The sequence below is a fragment of the Sinocyclocheilus rhinocerous genome, unplaced genomic scaffold (assembly GCF_001515625.1).
Source record: "Sinocyclocheilus rhinocerous isolate Xijiao unplaced genomic scaffold, SAMN03320098_v1.1 scaffold662, whole genome shotgun sequence".
NCBI classification, from domain to species: domain Eukaryota; kingdom Metazoa; phylum Chordata; class Actinopteri; order Cypriniformes; family Cyprinidae; genus Sinocyclocheilus; species Sinocyclocheilus rhinocerous.
Window position 1 is genome coordinate 1,925,141 of NW_015639782.1, and position 19,658 is coordinate 1,944,798.

Below are 19,658 nucleotides of genomic sequence, written 5' to 3' on the forward strand. Positions count from 1 at the left end.
GCGTGTGACGGAAATGTACCTTACCATATTGTGATGCCTGCAGCACCCACATTTGACGACCCCGGGCTGGACTCCACTTCGTCCACGGTTAGAGCCGATCCGGCGATCAACAGCGCGAAGTTGAAGTATTTCCTCAGCGACCAGCACGGATCAGCTCCAGGCATGACGAAGCAGATATCGTCTTCTTTTGGAAGACCAAACAAAGTAGTTTCGCTTTCACAACGAAACACAGTAGGTGAAACATTTACATTTTCGACTTGTGAACTTAATATAAACATAAATTGTCAAAACTCACCTTTAAATCTCGTCGTCTTCAAGATTAACACTTACAATCCATTCTCAAAGAGCTTTTCTGTTGATAAAAGGGCAAAAGTAGTCTGCTTCCCGCTCTCTGTTCTGTTTGAAAATTATGTAACGGCCGCAGCGATTTCGACCAATCAGAGTCTTGTAGCTATGACTAGTAGTTAAAACGGCAACCAATCATGCATGAAACAGTAATTTTGTACCTTTGACGTGAGAACTTTTATGTACCTTCATTTCAGTTGTACCTTGAAAGGTACCAAACAGTATCATCAGAGGTCTTTACTGTACCATTAAAGGTACAGTTATTGTAAAGGTACAAAACTGTTTTTTGAGGAACATTATTTGTACCATCGTGTACCTTTTTTTCTGAGAGTGTGGAAGAAGGTGCTTCAGTTCATAGCTCACATATGAATAATAATCTAAAAATGTTCATGCCCTGTGGGGGGAGAAACAGAGCGATGCCATCTGATCTCTGCTGAATCAAACATCAAGGATACAGAAAATAAAAATGACCAATGCCTGATTAAGTCCCCCGAGTGTTAAAACTGATGGCTAGGAGGCAGATTTAGAAAAAAAAATGAATCTGTGAATTGGACACGACCTAAATCTTACAGAGGTTCATTTTCATTAATTAATTTATTAGCTCTTTTCATAAATAAGCATAAAACATCAAATCTCCTCACATTTTAAATGTTACTTTGTGAATTGCAAATGCTTTCCCCACTGAAGTAGAAAAAAACCCAACACACAATACTCACGTCTCATCTTGCAGAACTTCTGACACTGAATAACACATGTAAAGGGTTGTTATGGACAGAGTGCATGATGGGATTCCATTGCATTCAGGTCAAACAGACCTCTCTGCATGTGAACCAGGACTAGGAAACAGCTGCTGTGAAAATCAGTAGGATTATTGCAAATGTTTTCCCTGGGGCCGCGGATCCACATTTGGAAATGTGGCCAATTATCTTGCGATTACACATGCAAGGAGAGAACTTACGCTCCGCGAAGCCTCAGTCCTTTCAAATTTTCTTTTCCATTATTATTTTGAAAGAGCATCCTACATGCAACTTTGTTCTCAGACACTTTGCCTCTCTGTCATCTCATGCATCTTAGAGCAGCGCTGTTAAACCAGAGCCAAATGAAGTGTGTGAGTGTGTGTGAATGTCAGCTACGTGAGGGGGAGGGGTGGAGGTGGCACTAGGTTGATTGATAGTGCTGTAAACAAACTTCAGAAGAGTCCCAATGCTCCAGCTCACACAGACATAGAAGATGATGATGGGGTAGGAGAAAAGGAGGGCATAACACAATCTGGGCAGAGACGAAAGTGTCACTGCTCTGTTTAAGAGGCTTTTTGCTGCATTTTGGAATACTGTCATAACTATAGTGGAGCTAAAAGGGACGGGATAAAAATAAAACAAGATAAACATTCACAGTCAGATGCTCTCAGATAGCAAATTTCCTCATGGAGGAGACCTCAAGAACATGTTCCCAAGTGAGCAGCAACAGACAGAACTGAAAATGGTGGTAAGGAACAACTTACTTGTGTTCAGATTCAATCAGGTTTGGTTTTTATTAGGCTTCAGAATTGGAAACCGTTCTATTTTTACAAAAAAAGCCAGAACATTCAGTGCGACATTCAGTTTTATTAGTGGTTCTAAAACTTACAATATTCTTCCAATAGGCTTGAACATATCAGTAAAATACTCTGAAATTGTTCCCTCCATTGCCGTTCAGATACGACCAGTGAAGGCCAATTCTTGAGATAATGACTCTTATGAGCTGGTTCTTGAATCAAAAACATAAGTAGGCCTACAAATGAATAGTTCACCCAAAAATGGAAATTCTGTCATCATTTACTCACCCTCCTTTTGTTACAAACCTGTTCGACTTTTTTTCTTCTGTGGAATATAAAAAAGAAGACATTTTGAAGAAAGCTTGGGTCCAACCAACACTGGACCTCAGTAACTTTTCATTTTTCAAAATATATTATTTTTTTGTCCGACAGAAGAAAGAACTTAGTTGTTACACATTTATTATGAAAATGATTTAAGCACTTGGCAACAGAATTGTATTTCTGCTTTCCAAATATTTCTTTCTCAAATTCAAAAAAATCATTAATGAAACTGTTAAGAGGATTCAGAACCGGAATCCTTTCGATTCCCATCCCTACTGAAAGATTGCTAAATGAACGATCACATTTTAAATTGGCACTCGTTGCCAGTTCATCTTCAAAGATGAGAATACAAATCCAACAAGAAGTCCTAAAAACATACTCCACAAGTTTGTTGATTGAAATAACTTAATAGACAATGAAAGAGTTTAAAATGCAGGAGATTTAAGTGCTGCCAAATTTTAATTCCCATATGAAAATATGAAGACAAAATGTCAAAGAAATCGCCTTAGGGGAAAGGAAAAAATGCTGATCTACTAAGCACACAGCGCCTGTTAGGAATGGGTAAATAAACCCATTAACATCACATGCCATCAGAAACAGCAAGAAAAACCCGACACTTTCTGATCACACATCTGCACCAATATGGATATGAAACGAGAAATTATGGGCCATATCATACAGATGGCACATTTCATATGCACACCGACAGGCTTAATATCCAAAATCAATACTTGCAAAGGACCGGCGACAGATACGATCGAGCTAATTTCAGATTCCAAGGCAAATTTATTAAGCTGTCAATAGCCTACCGAGTGGAGGGGCAGGAGGAGAGCTGGCAGAAGGGAACAGGTATGAAAGGAGAAAGAACTCAGACAGATTTAGTAATTATCTTCAGCAAAACAGACAATTTTATCGGCACGTCTGCTGTTTGCAGATGATAAATGTACTTTATTAGAGAAGTTGCGAACTGTCAGAGAAAAGTGAAGGACTTTACAGGAGGGAGATTGCTCCCAGCAGAGAAGCATAAACAAATATTACATCACAGTCTCTAACTAAAGACTGCTCATAAATACGGCTGATTAGATTGTTTGTCTTCTGAAAATGGAACAGAATACATTTGTTTGAAAAGAAAATGTAGATGCCTCAGTCTGTATAGAAGAAATATCGTGCACTGAGAATGTGACCATACAGACCTCATTTGTCTGTCTTGTTCTAGCAGTGGATTTCAGTATAAAACAGCTAGATTTACTCAGTTTATATTTATATGTACCATTTTATAATAACTTTTATTAAGGGATCAATAACAAATAAGAGTGTCCAAAATAAAGAAAAAACTTTTAAAATCTAGTTAACAACATATGTGCCAGATTCCTAAAAATATATGTACATTTTACACTGTTTGGAAAATCTTTTGGACCATTTTAAGCTAAAGTAATAAATATTAAGCAAAAGTAATAACAGATTTTCCAAAGCATGAGTGTACACATCTTAATCATGTTTTTAAAGAAGGTATTTTTACACAAATAACATAAATATGCATCATATCAATTCATAAATATCCAACCCGATCTCATGAAAGTGCGTATAAATAGTACGCCAAATAAAAACGAAAACTCGTGGTATTGATACGCAAAAATGGACTTTGGCGTGTATATGCTACGCGATGGGTAGGTTTAGGGTTGTGGGGTAGATGCGTATCATATGTACGCGAAAACTGCGTATCATATGCACGCCAAAGTTCATTTTTGCGTATCAACACCACGAGTTTTTGTTTTTATTTGGCGTACTATTTATATGCATTTTCATGAGACCGGGCTCGAATTATTATGACAAAATGCATTATGAAGAAGAGCTGCACCTGTTCTGCAGCTGCATTAAGACCGGGCTCAAATATCAATATCAGTAAGGAGGTTGCATCACATGACAGCTTAAAACCTGAACTAACCTGGTTATGTCATTAAATGTCAAATTAAATGATTTTTAAAGAAATTTATTGACCTTTTTCTAAGACATAAAAGACTATTATTTGCAAAGGTTCAGCAAGAGATACAATCAAGCTACTTAATTTCATTCTTTTAATTATCTTTTTTTTAATCACCATGATATCAGGGCAGTTGTATCACCCTGGAATTTTTTACTTTATATCCCCGTAAAAATATTAAAATTAATTATAAATATAATTAAAACATGTTCATCATAAAATATGAATATTCAATTCACAGTATTTTTATATTTTTATATAAATAATTGGGTCAAAAAATAATAATAATAATAACAACAATCATGTCACTGACCATAAGAACATTAATATTGTTAGATTATAAAAGATCTTTAGTTAGAAATGTCACAAACTGTATATTGTGTTATACATCTTTTCCACAGAGCCCCGGTGGACCTTCACGGAACCTGGTTGAAAAACGTGGCTCTTGAGCCTCTATATAGATACGAACTCTTCCATATTCATTGTCCACTGAGTCATGACACACTCACTTCCTTCCTTATCAACTAAAATTTCTAGAAACTCCTTAATTCACCCTTCCTCCTTCAGCCTTGCCCAAAGGCCTCAGGCGTGCGAGTATCCCTGTTGGAGCTCAGATGAAAAAGACGGCTCTGACGGAGACGCGGTGAGTGCTGTGTACACATTTCAGCTTCACGCTCCTCCTTAACAAGCCCGAAGACACAGAGCGCAGCCAGATGCATGCATAAGCTTCATCTTAAGAACCATTCATAAAGCTATCAGCATGCATGTTTAATGGGGGCTGTGGGGAAAACATGCTGTGTTAAAATACAGAAAATGTTAAAAGGATGTTATTAGAAGCATGAATTATAGAGCAACTACACAGGAATTATGACGTTTCTTTCTAGACTCACTTCAAAGACATCAATATGCGTGCACAATTTAAAGAAGTTGAAAGTCAACGGGCTGATGAAAGTATACAAAGTATATGATTATGAATCGGGTTCCTCTGCCAGGGAGGCAGGAGAGTTAATGGACTAAAGCAAAGCCGTCTGTCATCTTACAGTGCCATTGGAAGTATTTAATGAAAGAAAGTACCTCAGACTTCCACAGCATGGAGCACACGAGGGTGAGATTCAGTTAGGGAGAGATAAAGTAAATAACAGCACAATAAAAGCCTTTCAGTTCGTACAAACATGCTGTTTTCCTCTGTTTCAATCAGCCCAGGAAAATCCAAGATATGTGGTTTAATAGAAAGTCTGACCACAGTCATTAGTAGAAACTTTTATGGCTTGTGGGCATATGATCCCTCAACTTCAACTTTAAATGGACTACCAAAGACATTGACCTAAGCCATTATCTCATAATTACAGAAACTGTGTGGGCATTTATCAAAATATGAAGGTACTTCACTGCCCGAGGCACTGTCTACTGCCCCTTGACACTATACTAAGGTCTCTTAAGGACTTCATATACTGCTAAAAATGTTAGATCCTTCCAAGCATTAAATATGTGAATATAGGAAGTCATCACTGCTCATGTAAAATATGTGCATTAAAAAATACATTATTTTTATTAATAATAATAACAAATAATTATTTAATGTATTTATGTAATAATTTAATTTATTACATAAAAATAATATCAAATAATATTAATTTCAATAATACAAAATACTAAAATAATATTTAAAAATAATATATATAAATATAATTGCAATGAAATTATAAATATTGAATTATCATACAATAATACATTTATAAATAAATACACTGAATAGACAAAAATATGCACTTTTAAAGGGGTCATATGATGTTGCTAAAAAGAACATAATTTTGTGTATTTGGTGTAATGAAATGTGTTTATGCGGTTTAAGGTTCAAAAAACACATTATTTTCCATACTACAGCGAGAATAAAAGTGTCCCTATTTTACAATTCCGTTTGCTGAAATAAGACGGCATGCTTAGCAGGGTAGTTTATCATTTCTATGAGGACTTGCTCTTGATAATTGGAATAACAATACTGTCTGCACTGAGAGGATCTAGCCTTTGATGGGGTGAACAAGTGTCCCTGTAATGCATTCTGCCATTACTGACATTAAAACTAGCTGCACAGAAGCCCCTTAACAGCCTCTAACACAAGCTCTTGAGGGAGGTCAGTGGCACTTCATTAGCTGGATCTCATTCGTGAGTACCAACGGACAAAAATACGGCTCCCTCACATCTCACGTTGATCAAAGAGACTGCTGAGAGATGGACCCTGACTTCACTTTGTACTCAACCCTCCGAACCCCTCATTACTCAGCCCGTCTCTTCAGTTGAAACCAAAGCGACGACACCAAACTATTCAATTCAACCTATGAGTTTAACAACGGTCATCCTTCTTTGAGCGCTCATTATCTAATAAAATATTTGCAGGGGACGCCACATCAAAACGTCAGATTGATGTAATGACTGTCCGTGCGAGCCGGTGTAAAGGTGCCTTTGAGACTACAAAGACAGTCAGCTGTCTATTGTGCTTTGACATTCAGCTCTTCCTCTTGGGGCGAGGAGGCTGGGAAGAGCGAGAGAGACATCAACAAAGAAAAATGTAAAAGACGTGCCAGTGGAGAAAGGGAGAACCTCTCATTGGCTTTTTTGGTCTTGTGGCCCCCTGGCATTACATGCGGTATGATTAGAATTCAGTTCGAACTTCCTGCGGGCTGCATGTCTCGGCTTGGCCTCCTTGTATTCCATTGTAGATACATCAGTCATCACATCCTCTCTTCTCTCTAATGTTAGTCCATCTGTCTCTCTCTCCTCCTCATGCTAAAGATCCTCCTCTCTACATCCCACTCACACAAGCCTGTAGAGATCACATTTGGCAGCTGAACAGAAACACAGCAGTTGCATCCATCACAAATCAACCCAAATATCACCACGAGTTTAAAGCCCACCACCGGGTTTACTGGGGTCACAGGCCAGCGTATGCAGCTGCCTGTTGCGTGGTTGAGAAAAAGGGATCTCTGAAGGTAAACGCCACATCTACAATACAAGAAAGAGACTGAAATAAATGTGTGTTTCTGTAACACAAGTGAAGTCATATGCGAACATTTGGAACCAACAAAACCTGACTTGCAGGAACTCGGAACATGAGATGCGATACAAATCAAGCAAAGCATTAAATCTGCAAACAGGCCGGGAGAGAGAGTGAAACTCTCTGTGGAATAAATAAAATCACTAGAAGGTGACAGCAACACTATACGGCCCGAAGTCGTTCCCATTTCCAATTAACATTAAGGTTGTCTACATTCATTTGCCACTTCAAGGCCAGCGACGTGCACTGGGTTCGGAATAGATGCTCCATTTGAAGGAAATTGGATGGCTCACTTTGCACAATGTGTACGAACGAGGCTTAACAAAATCATCTCAAACTGTCATTAGATTGTTTAAATTATGCTGTTGTGAAATGTAATGATTGGACTCATATGAACACATCTCTATCGAGGACATTACGTCTTTAAAAGGGAAAAGTTATTAAGTTCAGTTCTTTCTTTCACACATCTGTTATGGCATTTTTACAAACAAGTATGCCTCTTAACATGCATTTGGCCAACACATAAAGCAATACCAAATAAGAGGGCCAAACAATTAACCTCACATTCTTATAGTCTGACATAACACAAGGACACCCAATTAAGGCTTCTGGCAACATATGCTGGAGCCGCGTGGTATCGGTTCATATAATGAATCTAAATGAATAAAGCCAAAGGCTTCACTGCACCACTAATTACTGCACCAGGCATAAAGTCCAGAGCCCGGTGCCGCTGGGATTATCAGGTCTCTACACCGCCTGCGGCACACTTCCGAAAGAAAAAAAACTCACAGTTAGTCCTTTCTCTAAAGAGCAATGTTTAGGTTTCAAAAAACTAGGGCTTCAAAAAGGCCTTTATTGCAGGATTGTACCCATCAGGAAATGAAGTCCCATACCAGCTACTGAGGAGGAGCACAACCATCCCAAAATACTTTCAAAGAAATTCATCTGAAAACTGCAACATATATGAGTTTCATTTCTTATGCATGCCATCTGGTAAGTTTTCGTAATAACTGAAAGTGGCACGTTTAATTTAAAGTATGCAGGTTCTTGCAGTCCAATAAGACATGCAATGCAATCACTCTGTTACTTTTCTTAAACTCTGATAAAGGTTAAAATGTGTTAAAATTCCTCTGAGAGGGCAAATGACTGAGAATATCACTCTGTTCCTTGTCCTTAACCCAATTGCAATCCATTTAAATTGCAAATGCGAACTCTGCAAAAATGAATAGCACCTCTGATTAAATGGAACTGGGAAGGTCACTATATCTCCTGAAAGCAGCTGAACCATAGGGATCACTCGGGTTTTACATCCATTTACCTGCAAGTTGAATCACATGGCATTAGAAAGACTCGTCATGGTTCAAATTAAGTCAAAAAATGTATTTAATTTAATTCCTTTTTAAATGGTTATATGAGTACAGCATCAAGAAAACAACTTGTTTGTCATTCATTTTTATTTTAAAATGCAAAACGTTTAATGTTAATTAACTTATGTGCAAACGCGAATGACTGGAATAGTGATAAGTTTTTCTAGAGTTCTTTTTGAAGCAATTGCTACCACTAGGCGAAAAAATGAAGATACTTGCACATAAAGCAGCCTAACAACAAAATGCAGTCACTGGGGAAAAGCAAGATCCTTTTCAGCAGAATTTCTGTTGTGAGGGCCAAACAAACTCCACTCTCTGTCTTTCTACCCCACTTCTCTCCAGCCTCCAGTTGAGACAGAATTAAAGCTTCATGCAGCTAAGGGGAGATGTCAAATAGATAGCCAGCCATCCATCCTGTCATTCATCTCAACTCATCTATCTCTTCAGCTCTCCGCTGGGAAATGTAGCAACCTCAATAAACAGACTAACACAATTTGCCTTCTCCAGCATGACAGGTAATTCACACTAGTTATGGCTAAGAGAAATACATTTACAGCTCTCCTCGGGCTACTTCTGCAGCCACCGCTCAGAGCTGAAGATGACAATCCAGTCAGGACACTTATTATTTCATCTTCAACCTACTGATAGAGCTTCAAATCATGCAGAGGGTGAAAATAATACCCCATGAAATGAGCTACAGGAAATGCAAACTAAACTAAAAATAACTAGCATGCATTTTTGTTACTAGTATTTTTTAATAGGTAAGCCAATAGTGATTAGTATCCTTTTCAATTTCACTACAGTAACAGTTCAGTAAGTCACTAATTATTCATTTGCTACTCTAAATCACTTTTCCAATACTGATAAGTATACTATTTGTTATTACTGGTAACAAATGTTTTTCCATTGAATACGATGGGGATTTGTGGTTCAGATATGAACTAGTCACTTTTAACTAGTATGCATTGTTGCTGGCACCTATTCCAAGTATCTATCTCAATTTGTAAGAAATGAATATAGACTAGTATCCATATTAGAGACTGTTGGCTAGTAACTGGCATAGATATTATGGTCTCACAGATAAGCTATCTATTAATACTAATAAAACTGGAATATATATTAGTCCAAGGTGAATTGTTGATATTGGAATATAGATCCCTATAGAATTCAATAGCAAAAATGTGCAACTTATTACCAGTAAAAGCTACTATAACAATAACAACTAGCAGCAAACACTGCTATAAACACTACTATCTAATGAATAAATACTAGTGAAATTGGGAGAATATGCTAATCACAGATGGATTACTAATAGCCTAATTTTAAAAAAATACATGCAACAAACCTAGTTACTAGTTAAATAAAAGTTGAAACGGTACGCCATACGTTTTTTATTTCGTTATGACATCAGTTTTACTTTAATACTGAATGTTTATAAATTCTATTCGATTATTCATGGGTTTTTACAGCATTGCAATGCTGTACAACTGGAATATGGCTCAATCGTGTATTAATGTAAATTTTAAAGCTTCATAAATCTACTTTAAACTTTGCGAAACGCTATTACGTGGAAAATATCAATAACAATAAAATCATTTAGAGCCTATAGCGCACTGTATTTCAATAGGCTATCAAAAATGACAATAAATAAATAGGCTTAATAAATAAATAAAAACCACACACAAATACAGTATCACACATTACCTATGTCAGGTTTAAAAATAATAGTACAAGACAAGTCTTATAGAAGGCAGGTAAAACTTTTGGACAGTGTTTTGCTTTTGAAACCTTTTTGGACAAAGATTTTAATTCACACAAGTTACATAACTTAAGATCTGAATTGCTCGGTTTACCTGAGACTGGCGTTTCTGGGGTCCATTTCATCCCCGGGTACAAAAACTGAAAAGACGAGCGCACTTCGCGACAGTCCAGCACCTGACTGTTCGGCCGAGAGAACGGCAGCATCAGGACGCACAGAATCAGTGCACCGTTCAACTTCAGTCTAGACATTATGAGTCCAAATGCGCTGAAGTAAAGAGATATATGGCGCAAAAAGGCTTCCTGATGATAGATCTGATTACAAGCGCAAATGAAGAGAGCATGAACGATCTGCGTTGCTTGAAGTGAGCAGAAAGCGATGTGCTGGATTCAGCGGCGGCATCACTGAAGTGAGTGTGAGGAGAGTCCTGTGGAGCTCTTCATCTCCAGCTCATTAACAGACCCAAACTTCATGCTCACAAATCAAGGTCACATTTCCCGGTTTAAGGCAGGACAGCGCGATTTACACATGACTCTTGCATTATTTCAATGAACCGGTTACAGAAGAAGTCCGTATGGTATTGGACTCTTTCGATGATATTAAAGTTATGATTATGAAGCCAGGAGGCGCGTTATGAATGCCGTGCACTGCTGCGGTCATGCGCACACTGAGACCAAGATCCAGTCTGGGCAACCACACAAAATTCACTGACTTTTTTTCCCGACCAGATCTTCAATTACGTCTTATGCTAATTGAATTTGTTAAAAAGTGAAATGTGGTAATATCGGCAGGGGATTGGATTCCCGGCATTGTCTACATTACGTGTCTAACAAATTTACATTTTCAAATTCATTTGAATATGCAGAGCAAACAACAAACACAATTTGTCACATTTCCAGCTATCTGCTGCCATCTGGTGCTGGTAAAGGTTATTGCAACGCACAGTCACTAATAAATATTTGAAATTAATTTCATTCTAAGAGGGGCGAGGTTGAATAATAAATATCCTCATTTTATTGAGAATTACAAACAATTTAAAGAAGCACATTTACATATTCAAAATGAAGAAGAAAAAAAAACGCAGATAATGGAATCTAGCGGATTACAGATGGATACCGTGCAATTTTTATTGAAGATTTTTGCCACTATTAAAATTGCAGGGTCATCCACCCGGAAACAGCAAGACAAATATTTGCATGAAAAGCATAAACAAACATGCAATTACATTTTATATATACTTTTCTTGTCTAAAATTATTAGTGTTGTCCTTTATCAATATACTGTAGAAATCTATGTATCTTGTATTCTTGCTAATTTGATAGATTGTGTCTTATAATTATGGCAGTGCTTGCAACTCAGAAAGCATTTAAAATAAAATAAAAAGTTCTTGCTAGCTAACTGCATATATTTGTAACATTTGGAAATCATCTTGATTGTAGAAGAAGTTTGTCCCTGGTGCAGCGAGTTTTGCATGGATTTGCACAGCATGTTGTAATAAAGCTGGATGCAATCCTGCAAAACTCACCACACATAACAGGGCTTTTCCATAAGCAGCAGCATCTAGCACAGCTCCAGAGAGCCAGGCAGAAGGCGACCGGCAATACTTGAAGTGCAAACATTGCAGTAGATTCACTGGCACTATCTGCACTGTGTGCACTTTGGAACTGCCAGGACAAACTCACATAGATCATAGAAAAAATAGATATTGTGCAGTTTAATTAATAGAATAATAATGTCAGAGTAGAGCATGTAAACAAAATTAAATAACAAATGAAGTCGGGTTTTTGCTTCCATGAGCTGAATATACAGCTACTCCTGCCAAAAGGAGCATCTAGCGCAGTAGATACTATACTACTTCACTAACTACACAAGATGCACCTTAGCAGGAAGGCCATATTAAAATAATGTAACATTTTTCATTGAAGGTATTGTGGTGGCTTTCTTTTCCTTCGTTTCAGGGAAATGCTTCATTAATCTTCAACAGTCCTAGGAGGGGGGGGGGAAGAGAAACAATCAACAATCTTATAATTATGCTTTCATTCCTTAATTAAAACATCTGACTTATCTTAAGAATCAATTCATTAAAATACACAGCAACAGAATACAAAAGGTTTACAAAGTTTATGCAGTTTATGTTTGACTCGTTTATGACACTGACTTAAAAAGTGTTAAAACGTATCAATACACATAACTTTGGACTAAGTTCGCATTTTTTAGTAAGTTCTTTTTAGAATGTTTAGCAACATTCTTCCCAGCATGTTTTGAGTCTGGCTGAACGTCATTGATTCTCGTGATTGGCGCGCTTTGCTCGTGTCTCATTGGGTCTCTCAAAATGGAGGCTCTTCAACTCAAGATAGGCAGAACTTGTTGAAAGCTCTTCACTGCTGTTATATAGGCGAAGTAAATAGCCTAAATACGTCTACTGCCAAGAGAGTCAACTTCAATCTTAGGCACCTTTAAAAAGTAGTTTCCTTAACGCCATGTTGTCTAAATATTTCATTTCTTAGTTGCATTTTTATGCGTTTCACAACAGTCAGACAAGCCCAATACGCGTTGTTTCGAATCACAGGCGTCCGGGGCTGACAAAAAAACGCATTAGATTCATATCCGTCCGTGAGGTCGAATCCGCAAACATTAACTAGGCCTTGAGGTCGGTGCCCGATCTTCTGCTTGTGTGTCCCACGAGCTGTCCTTTCAAGAAGGCGACAGGCTGACGTTTAATCGCCCCTTCAACGATAGAACGTGTTTATTACGCTACAATTTAAGCAAAGCAGCTGAAAAGCTTGTTTGCATAAGAGTGGGTGTTTTCAGCAGGAAACGAACTCCTAGTGTCTTTAAGAGCTGAAAACAACAACAAAACTGGGTTAGGTGTGAGGAAATTTGAGGAGGTTTTAAAGGACGGGCGCCAATAGCCATTTTCCAGAACGTGTTTGCGTTAAAAATGCGTCTTTATTCCAGCTATAGTTTCTCACCTGAGTTTGGGTTTTGATAGACTGACCCTTGCTATGGAGAAGAATTGCGGAGCCACGTGAAATACTCCCAATACTTTAAAGTATGAGATTGCGTACTTTAATACTATATTTAGATACTAAACTTAAAAAGACACGGAATAAAAAGCGTCGTCAAATTCAAGTTTTGCAGTCTTTAAAATTATTCAACAATAGAGACATTTAAAAACAGGGTCCAGATTTAACTTAACTCAGCAAGGTAGGTTATAACTCGACTGTACACAAACTGTTAGTAACACGGGTTAAATATTAATCAGCAAATAGTGTAAAGCCGGGCTTAATTGTTTCATTTCCTTTCCAAAAATAATCACAACAAATGACTTTGAGAATCACGCCTTGATACATTTCCCTGATACAGTCGTCAGAGGTTGCTAGTATCATTATTTTAAAAACGAATTTCACTTACATGCGCTTAGTTAAGACAAACAAACACCTCCAAATATAATATCTAAGCGCTCAAGAGTCCATTAATTGATCCATCACCTACATTGTCTGTTAGCTCCCCAGCTTCTCCACCCACACAAAGCCTGTCCCACCGACAAACACTCTCACAATTTCAAAGTTCCCACAGTCATTTCTCGCCACAGCACAGACCCACGCGTGAACGCTGGTCGCGACGCCATAAAGTCGACGCGTTTAAGGCCTCCGCAGAAGTTAAACTAACGCGTAACCTCCGAGTTGTTTAGGATCATCAGGTTGGAGAAGGTTTACGAAAGAGGCGCGAACGTCTCGTCATGTGATGATGGGCCTCGCGAGCCTCCTCCTCCCCAACTCAACTCACTCAATCCCCCCACGACTCACATCCGCTCTCCTATATTCCTTTTACCACTTTCACATGATTTGGTCTGACTGCTAATTTGTATTTTTTGGCATTGAGGATTTATAAAGCAATTACGTTACTGATTATAATAAAAAAGTGTTTCTGATTTGTTACATTAATGTTTTTCATGGCGAAGCTTTACTTAGCGTAAGCCAGCAGTTTGATATCTAGATTTAGTGGCAACCCAAAAACCACAGCCTATAGGACACTTTTAATATGAACTTAATTTAATTTAATTTAATTAATTTAATATGAACAAATACAATTAGTGCATAAACAGACATTTGTGCATTAAATTTAATGGTCCACATACCTGATCATGGCAGAAGTGAAGAATGAGGTGAAGGTGTTTTATCCTTAAGGTCTCAATATCTTACTGCGCAGATGTTTCACACTGAACCCATGTCGCCACTCAAAGCAGACAACAAAATGGTATGTCATGCATGAAATTGTAGAGCATCCCTTTTTTCTTGTTGGGGGTGGGGGTGAAGGAAAGTCTGCACAAAATCTCTCTGATTATCTCCCTTAGCTCTAGAAATAACTGGAGTACTGCTCATCACAGTCTGGGAATCATGGAAACGCAAATCTCAAGACATTACATGTCTTCAAAAAGTTTCCTAAAAATAGTTTGAATGCAAGACACACTGGCTTTATGGGAATAAATCCTATGGTCAGTGAGAGACAGAAGGCTTTGGTGACCTCTGACCCCGGGTTCACTCACCCCCCACTATTCCACAGTGGGCTGTATGTGCACCATTGTATTAGGCTTCAAAGAGCATTTCCCTCAGCATTCCCGCATAATGCTATCCACGAGTTCATCTTGTGTTTATTTTGGAGTATGCTTATTAAAAAGTAGATGCAAACCAATTATCAACCGATCTTTTTTTTTTCTCTAAATACTATTTAGAAATTATAACATGTGAATAAAGATCTGCAAGTTAACACTCTCTTCTTTAAATAAGAGGAAATCTCCGAGCATCCTTTTGAACTTTAACCTACTTTTTCTCTCCCAAAGGCACAAAGAAAATGATAAGCATGAAAAAGGTAATGGGGTGTATGCATTTACTTATGCTAAAACAGTTGTTGACTAACAGATTAAACTAGAAACATTGGCTTGAAAATGGTGAACTAAACAATAGATATTCTTTTGGTTACGAATGCTTTAAACTAAAATGACAATCACAGTACAGGTAATTAAACTCCGATACAATTTTATACTATAATTAACATGTATGTTTAAGAACAAATTGTTTACGTTTATGGATGAAGATTATCTTTTGAATTAGTGCTGAAAATTAAAAATCATGTCTGAAATGTGTTTTATGTCTAATATTAATCCCACTACCACAGTTTTCCTCTGAATATAAAACAGCTACAAATCCCAGACATTATTCAAAACCTTTTAGACATCTAACAAATCACTCTTGAGCGTATCAATGCGTTTTAAACAGGTGTTACATTACATTTAATCATATTTCATATTTAAATAAACATTTATATTTTGATAGAATATTGTTAGCTTTAAACTTGAGCAAATATATAACTATAAGCCCTCTTTAATTTCTCTGTATTTTATATACAAATAATTTTACACATTTCAAATTCCAAGGCAAGCTCGTACTGAAGTTAACGCAAATGAACAACGCACTTGCAGAGATAACTGCATGTAACAAGCGTTTAAACTCAACCAGCAGAGGGAGCAAAGTGTTCGTTGCGCTCTCCTACATTAAAACAGGAAGTTGTGCTCACTGGACACTGTGGACAGAGACCGTAGTCAACGACGCGGATGTTGTAAGTATGAACCGCTGATAAAATATATACTTGTCGACTTATACCAACAATTTTACACGATTCATCAATGCCGGACATTCAAAAAACGCTCTAACGGTTTGAAACGACCAAGAATCCTGCGTTTGCTTGTAGCTGGTGAAAGAAAATGGGTATGAAAATTAAGTGCCCTTCTACAGTACGCTGTTTCTGACATTTTAATTTAACTCAAATAGTTTAGTTATGAGGCCCATGGAAATCACTCATCAAAACACTGAACACGAGTCCAGCTCCAGAGATGACCATCACTGGGTGGAGAAACTCTTCCCTCCTCGTTTCACTTTCCAAAACCTGCTGGAAAACCAATCCAGACACAAGCGAACAATGCAACAGTTCAACAAAACCATCATCAACCCACTCCACCAGCCTGGACGAACCCCAGAGGAGCCACAGAAGGCAGATCTACCTGAAAGCTTTGAAAGAGGTTCAGCAAACCGAGCGACTGCACAAGAAGGAGGCCCTGGCCAAGAGATTGATTAGGCATGAGCAGCCTGTAGATGAAGGAGCAAACTCTGAAAATTCTACTGACCAGAACGAGACTGCGGGACAGAGGTGCATTTGGAACGAGAGGGACATCACCAAACTGCGGGCTGGTATTGAAGAAGTAGAGAGGGACAGATGGCGACTAAAGCAACAGCTCATTTGTACAGAGGAGCAACTTAAAGCAGAACACGAGGAAAGGATGAAGCTGCAAGGCCTGGTGGAGAAGCTGGAGGAACAGTTAAGCCTTTCCAAAAAAAGGGCTGCACGTCAGGCCCTCATGATAAATGATCTGAAGTCAGAGAGCCAAAAAATGAACGCTCCGTTACATAAGCTGACTATACAGGTCAGGGAAACGGAAGAAGAGGCAGACAGGTGGAAGACAAGTCTGAGACGAGCAAAAGAGGACATGCAGCAGATCGTACAGGAGCGCTCCGACCTCGCATGGGAACTGGAAAGAGCGCGAGCGCAATGGAAATCTGAAGGAGACAGACTGGAAAAAGTAGCTCAGATAGAAAATAAGGTTGTGCTCCAGAGGCTTCAGAGGGAGGTGGAGCAGACCCGAGCTGACCTGTGCGCAGAGAGAGTCACGCACGGAATCGCACAGCCCTCGAGCTCTTACACAGACACTTTAGCAGCCAATAATTAGTTACAATAATATAAATGTGAATTAAAATGCAGCCATTTAAATCCTGTTTAAATAAAGACTAAATTAATGTTACCGCACACAAGAAGTGCCATCGTTTATTTTATTTTCAATATGCATCCACACTTACTCTTCTTTTTAAAATAAAACTTTATGTACATATATAATCCTCTCCCACAGTGGAAAATATAACAGAAAGGGAAAATGAGTGAAAGCATAGCTAACATTATCAGTCAAAATGCAAATAATAAAGGTGTATATAATCCACCGTAATAACTTACCAAAGATCTAACATATTATTTTGAATCTCTTTTTCAAAGATCACTATCACTGCATGGAGAATCTGAAGGCTCAGCTTCAATGAGCTTAAAGACAAAAACCTCTTTTAAAACCCTGTCAGTGGAATCACATTTGGCCAAACACCATTCTTGTACATGTGGCATCAAGTGACATTTAATGAAATGGCAGAAATATTTGGTTAACGATAGCTGTAGATCTTTTGGGAAAAAAGGCGAATGAATCAGTCTAGGCCACCGTTCAACACAAAGGCTTTGTGATTGCAGATGTGGTGCAGTTCATAAAAGCAAATAAAGGCAGCTCAGAAGGTTTTTGTCCCCCTTCACGTCCTAAATACAATAAATTTCCACATGCACAAGTCATATTTTCAAAAAAATAAAAATAAAATTTGCTTCTGGTGATGAGCGGACTGAAACGATGTCAAAGCACAAAAGCACACATTGACATTTGGATGAATCCATTAAAAACCTTTTAGAGTGAAACTGTGGCGCATTTGCACAAGTACGACGAGTGCTTTCCTCACACTTGTGACATTCTATGTATCCATTAGCAAACTGAAAAAAATTAAATCATTTCCCTTCTAGGTCCTATTCAGCATTGCAAGACCACAACTTTGGCATGTCGTAAGGCCGTATTTTAGCTTGCATAATTCAAACTACCACCCCACATCCAAAATAATACCAGAAACACTTCACACTAAGGTTTTATTTGTTAACATTAGTTAATGCATTAGGTACCATAAACAATTTTTTTATAATCGAAGTTAACGTTAATTGATAATAAATATGCTATCGTTCATTATTAATTCATGTTCATTCGTAATACATAAACTTAATTTATGCAATCTGAAATGTGTATGTAGAATATAACATTAACCAAGATTAATAAATGCTAGTTCATGACACCAAATGCATTTACCAATGTTAATGAATTTAACCTTACTGTAAAGTGTTTCCATAATATCTACTGAAACAAAGCGGAAAAAAACAGCACTTAGGAATTTAAAACCTATGAGGTATATGAGAAAGGAACTTGTGCAAACAGAGTACATAAAATATATTCAACTTAAGATATAAAGACTAATGGTGGAACCCTTCAGTAGCTTCCAAGAGTACTGAAAGGACCAATCCACTGGAGAACCAAATTCTAGGTCTATCTTAAGATATAACATGTGTTACCACAGCTTTGGCTCATTCAAGTTTGACAGTGCAGGACACAAAGAACTGTGTTAAATGGTCTTTCCTACTGCATCAATCTTTTAAAGGCTTAATTGGCTTGTCTAAGCTGCCTATCAAAGCGCAGCTCAAGGAATGTCATGACATGCCCCAGCTCTAGCATTTCACAACCTTTCAGTGTGTGTAGGTTATCATGTCTTGCACTGTAATCGTGTACCATATATTTCACCATTACTGAAATCTATGAACCCTGAATTCATTGCATGGTTCATCTAAACTGAGAAAACTTTAAAGGAGTATTGTTTTAATCATTATATATGTTTTTTTAATAGTTTAAATAAAACTAGTCCTCCTAAGGTGTTAACCCAAGCAAAAGCAGAATAATACTACAAATCCAATGTTATAGATAAATATAAATGTAATAGAAGACCCAGAATGACCAAGCTACTTAAATAAGGCACCTAGTTAAAATGGAAATTAAGTGCAGCATCCAACATGACCACTTAACTCTATGAGCTACTTTTTCCATCACATTTCACTTGACCACATGACATTTTCAGGATATAAAAATGCTTTAATGTCCCTTGACTAGTTTAAACGTGAGAATGTCCAGTTGAAGGCCCCATAATGTCCTGTATTTGTGACCTATTGTTTTAATTTTTAAAGTGTTCATTAACATTTGGTTTATGAACTGGCACTAATGGCCTACCTGGAGCAAAGCTACCAGATTTAGTGCAAATATGCAGAGCCATACCTGTACCAATATACTACTACTTTCTTTTAAATATATTAAAAAGGCTTGATCAGGCTTTCAATATACTTTTCATTCTGATGAATTTGGATACATTTTTCAATCTAAGATTTACTGTCTAAAGGTAAATCAACTATACTTCCTTTTTAGGGGCAGTGCTAAAAATTTATATAGGTTTAAATAGAGTGCTTGGGTTCCACTTGCACCTCCTGCAGCATGAACCTGCTCGCCCCCAAGTAAAGGGACAGACATGTGTTTGCACATCCTGACAGCATTTCTCTACCCGTTTCAGAAG

At 37.7% G+C, this 19,658-nt stretch overlaps 1 protein-coding gene across 1 annotated transcript in view; it reads right to left on the bottom strand.

Moving 5' to 3' along the window:
- LOC107752049 (glypican-3-like) overlaps positions 1-10,948 on the bottom strand; it is an 80,500-nt gene extending 69,552 nt beyond the window's left edge. Inside the window, exon 1 of the mRNA XM_016567900.1 lies at positions 10,454-10,948. Within this exon, the coding sequence (XP_016423386.1) occupies positions 10,454-10,610 (157 nt within the window). The 5' untranslated portion in view covers positions 10,611-10,948. The remainder of the gene's footprint in view (positions 1-10,453) is intronic.
- Between the last annotated feature and the right edge of the window lie 8,710 nt (positions 10,949-19,658).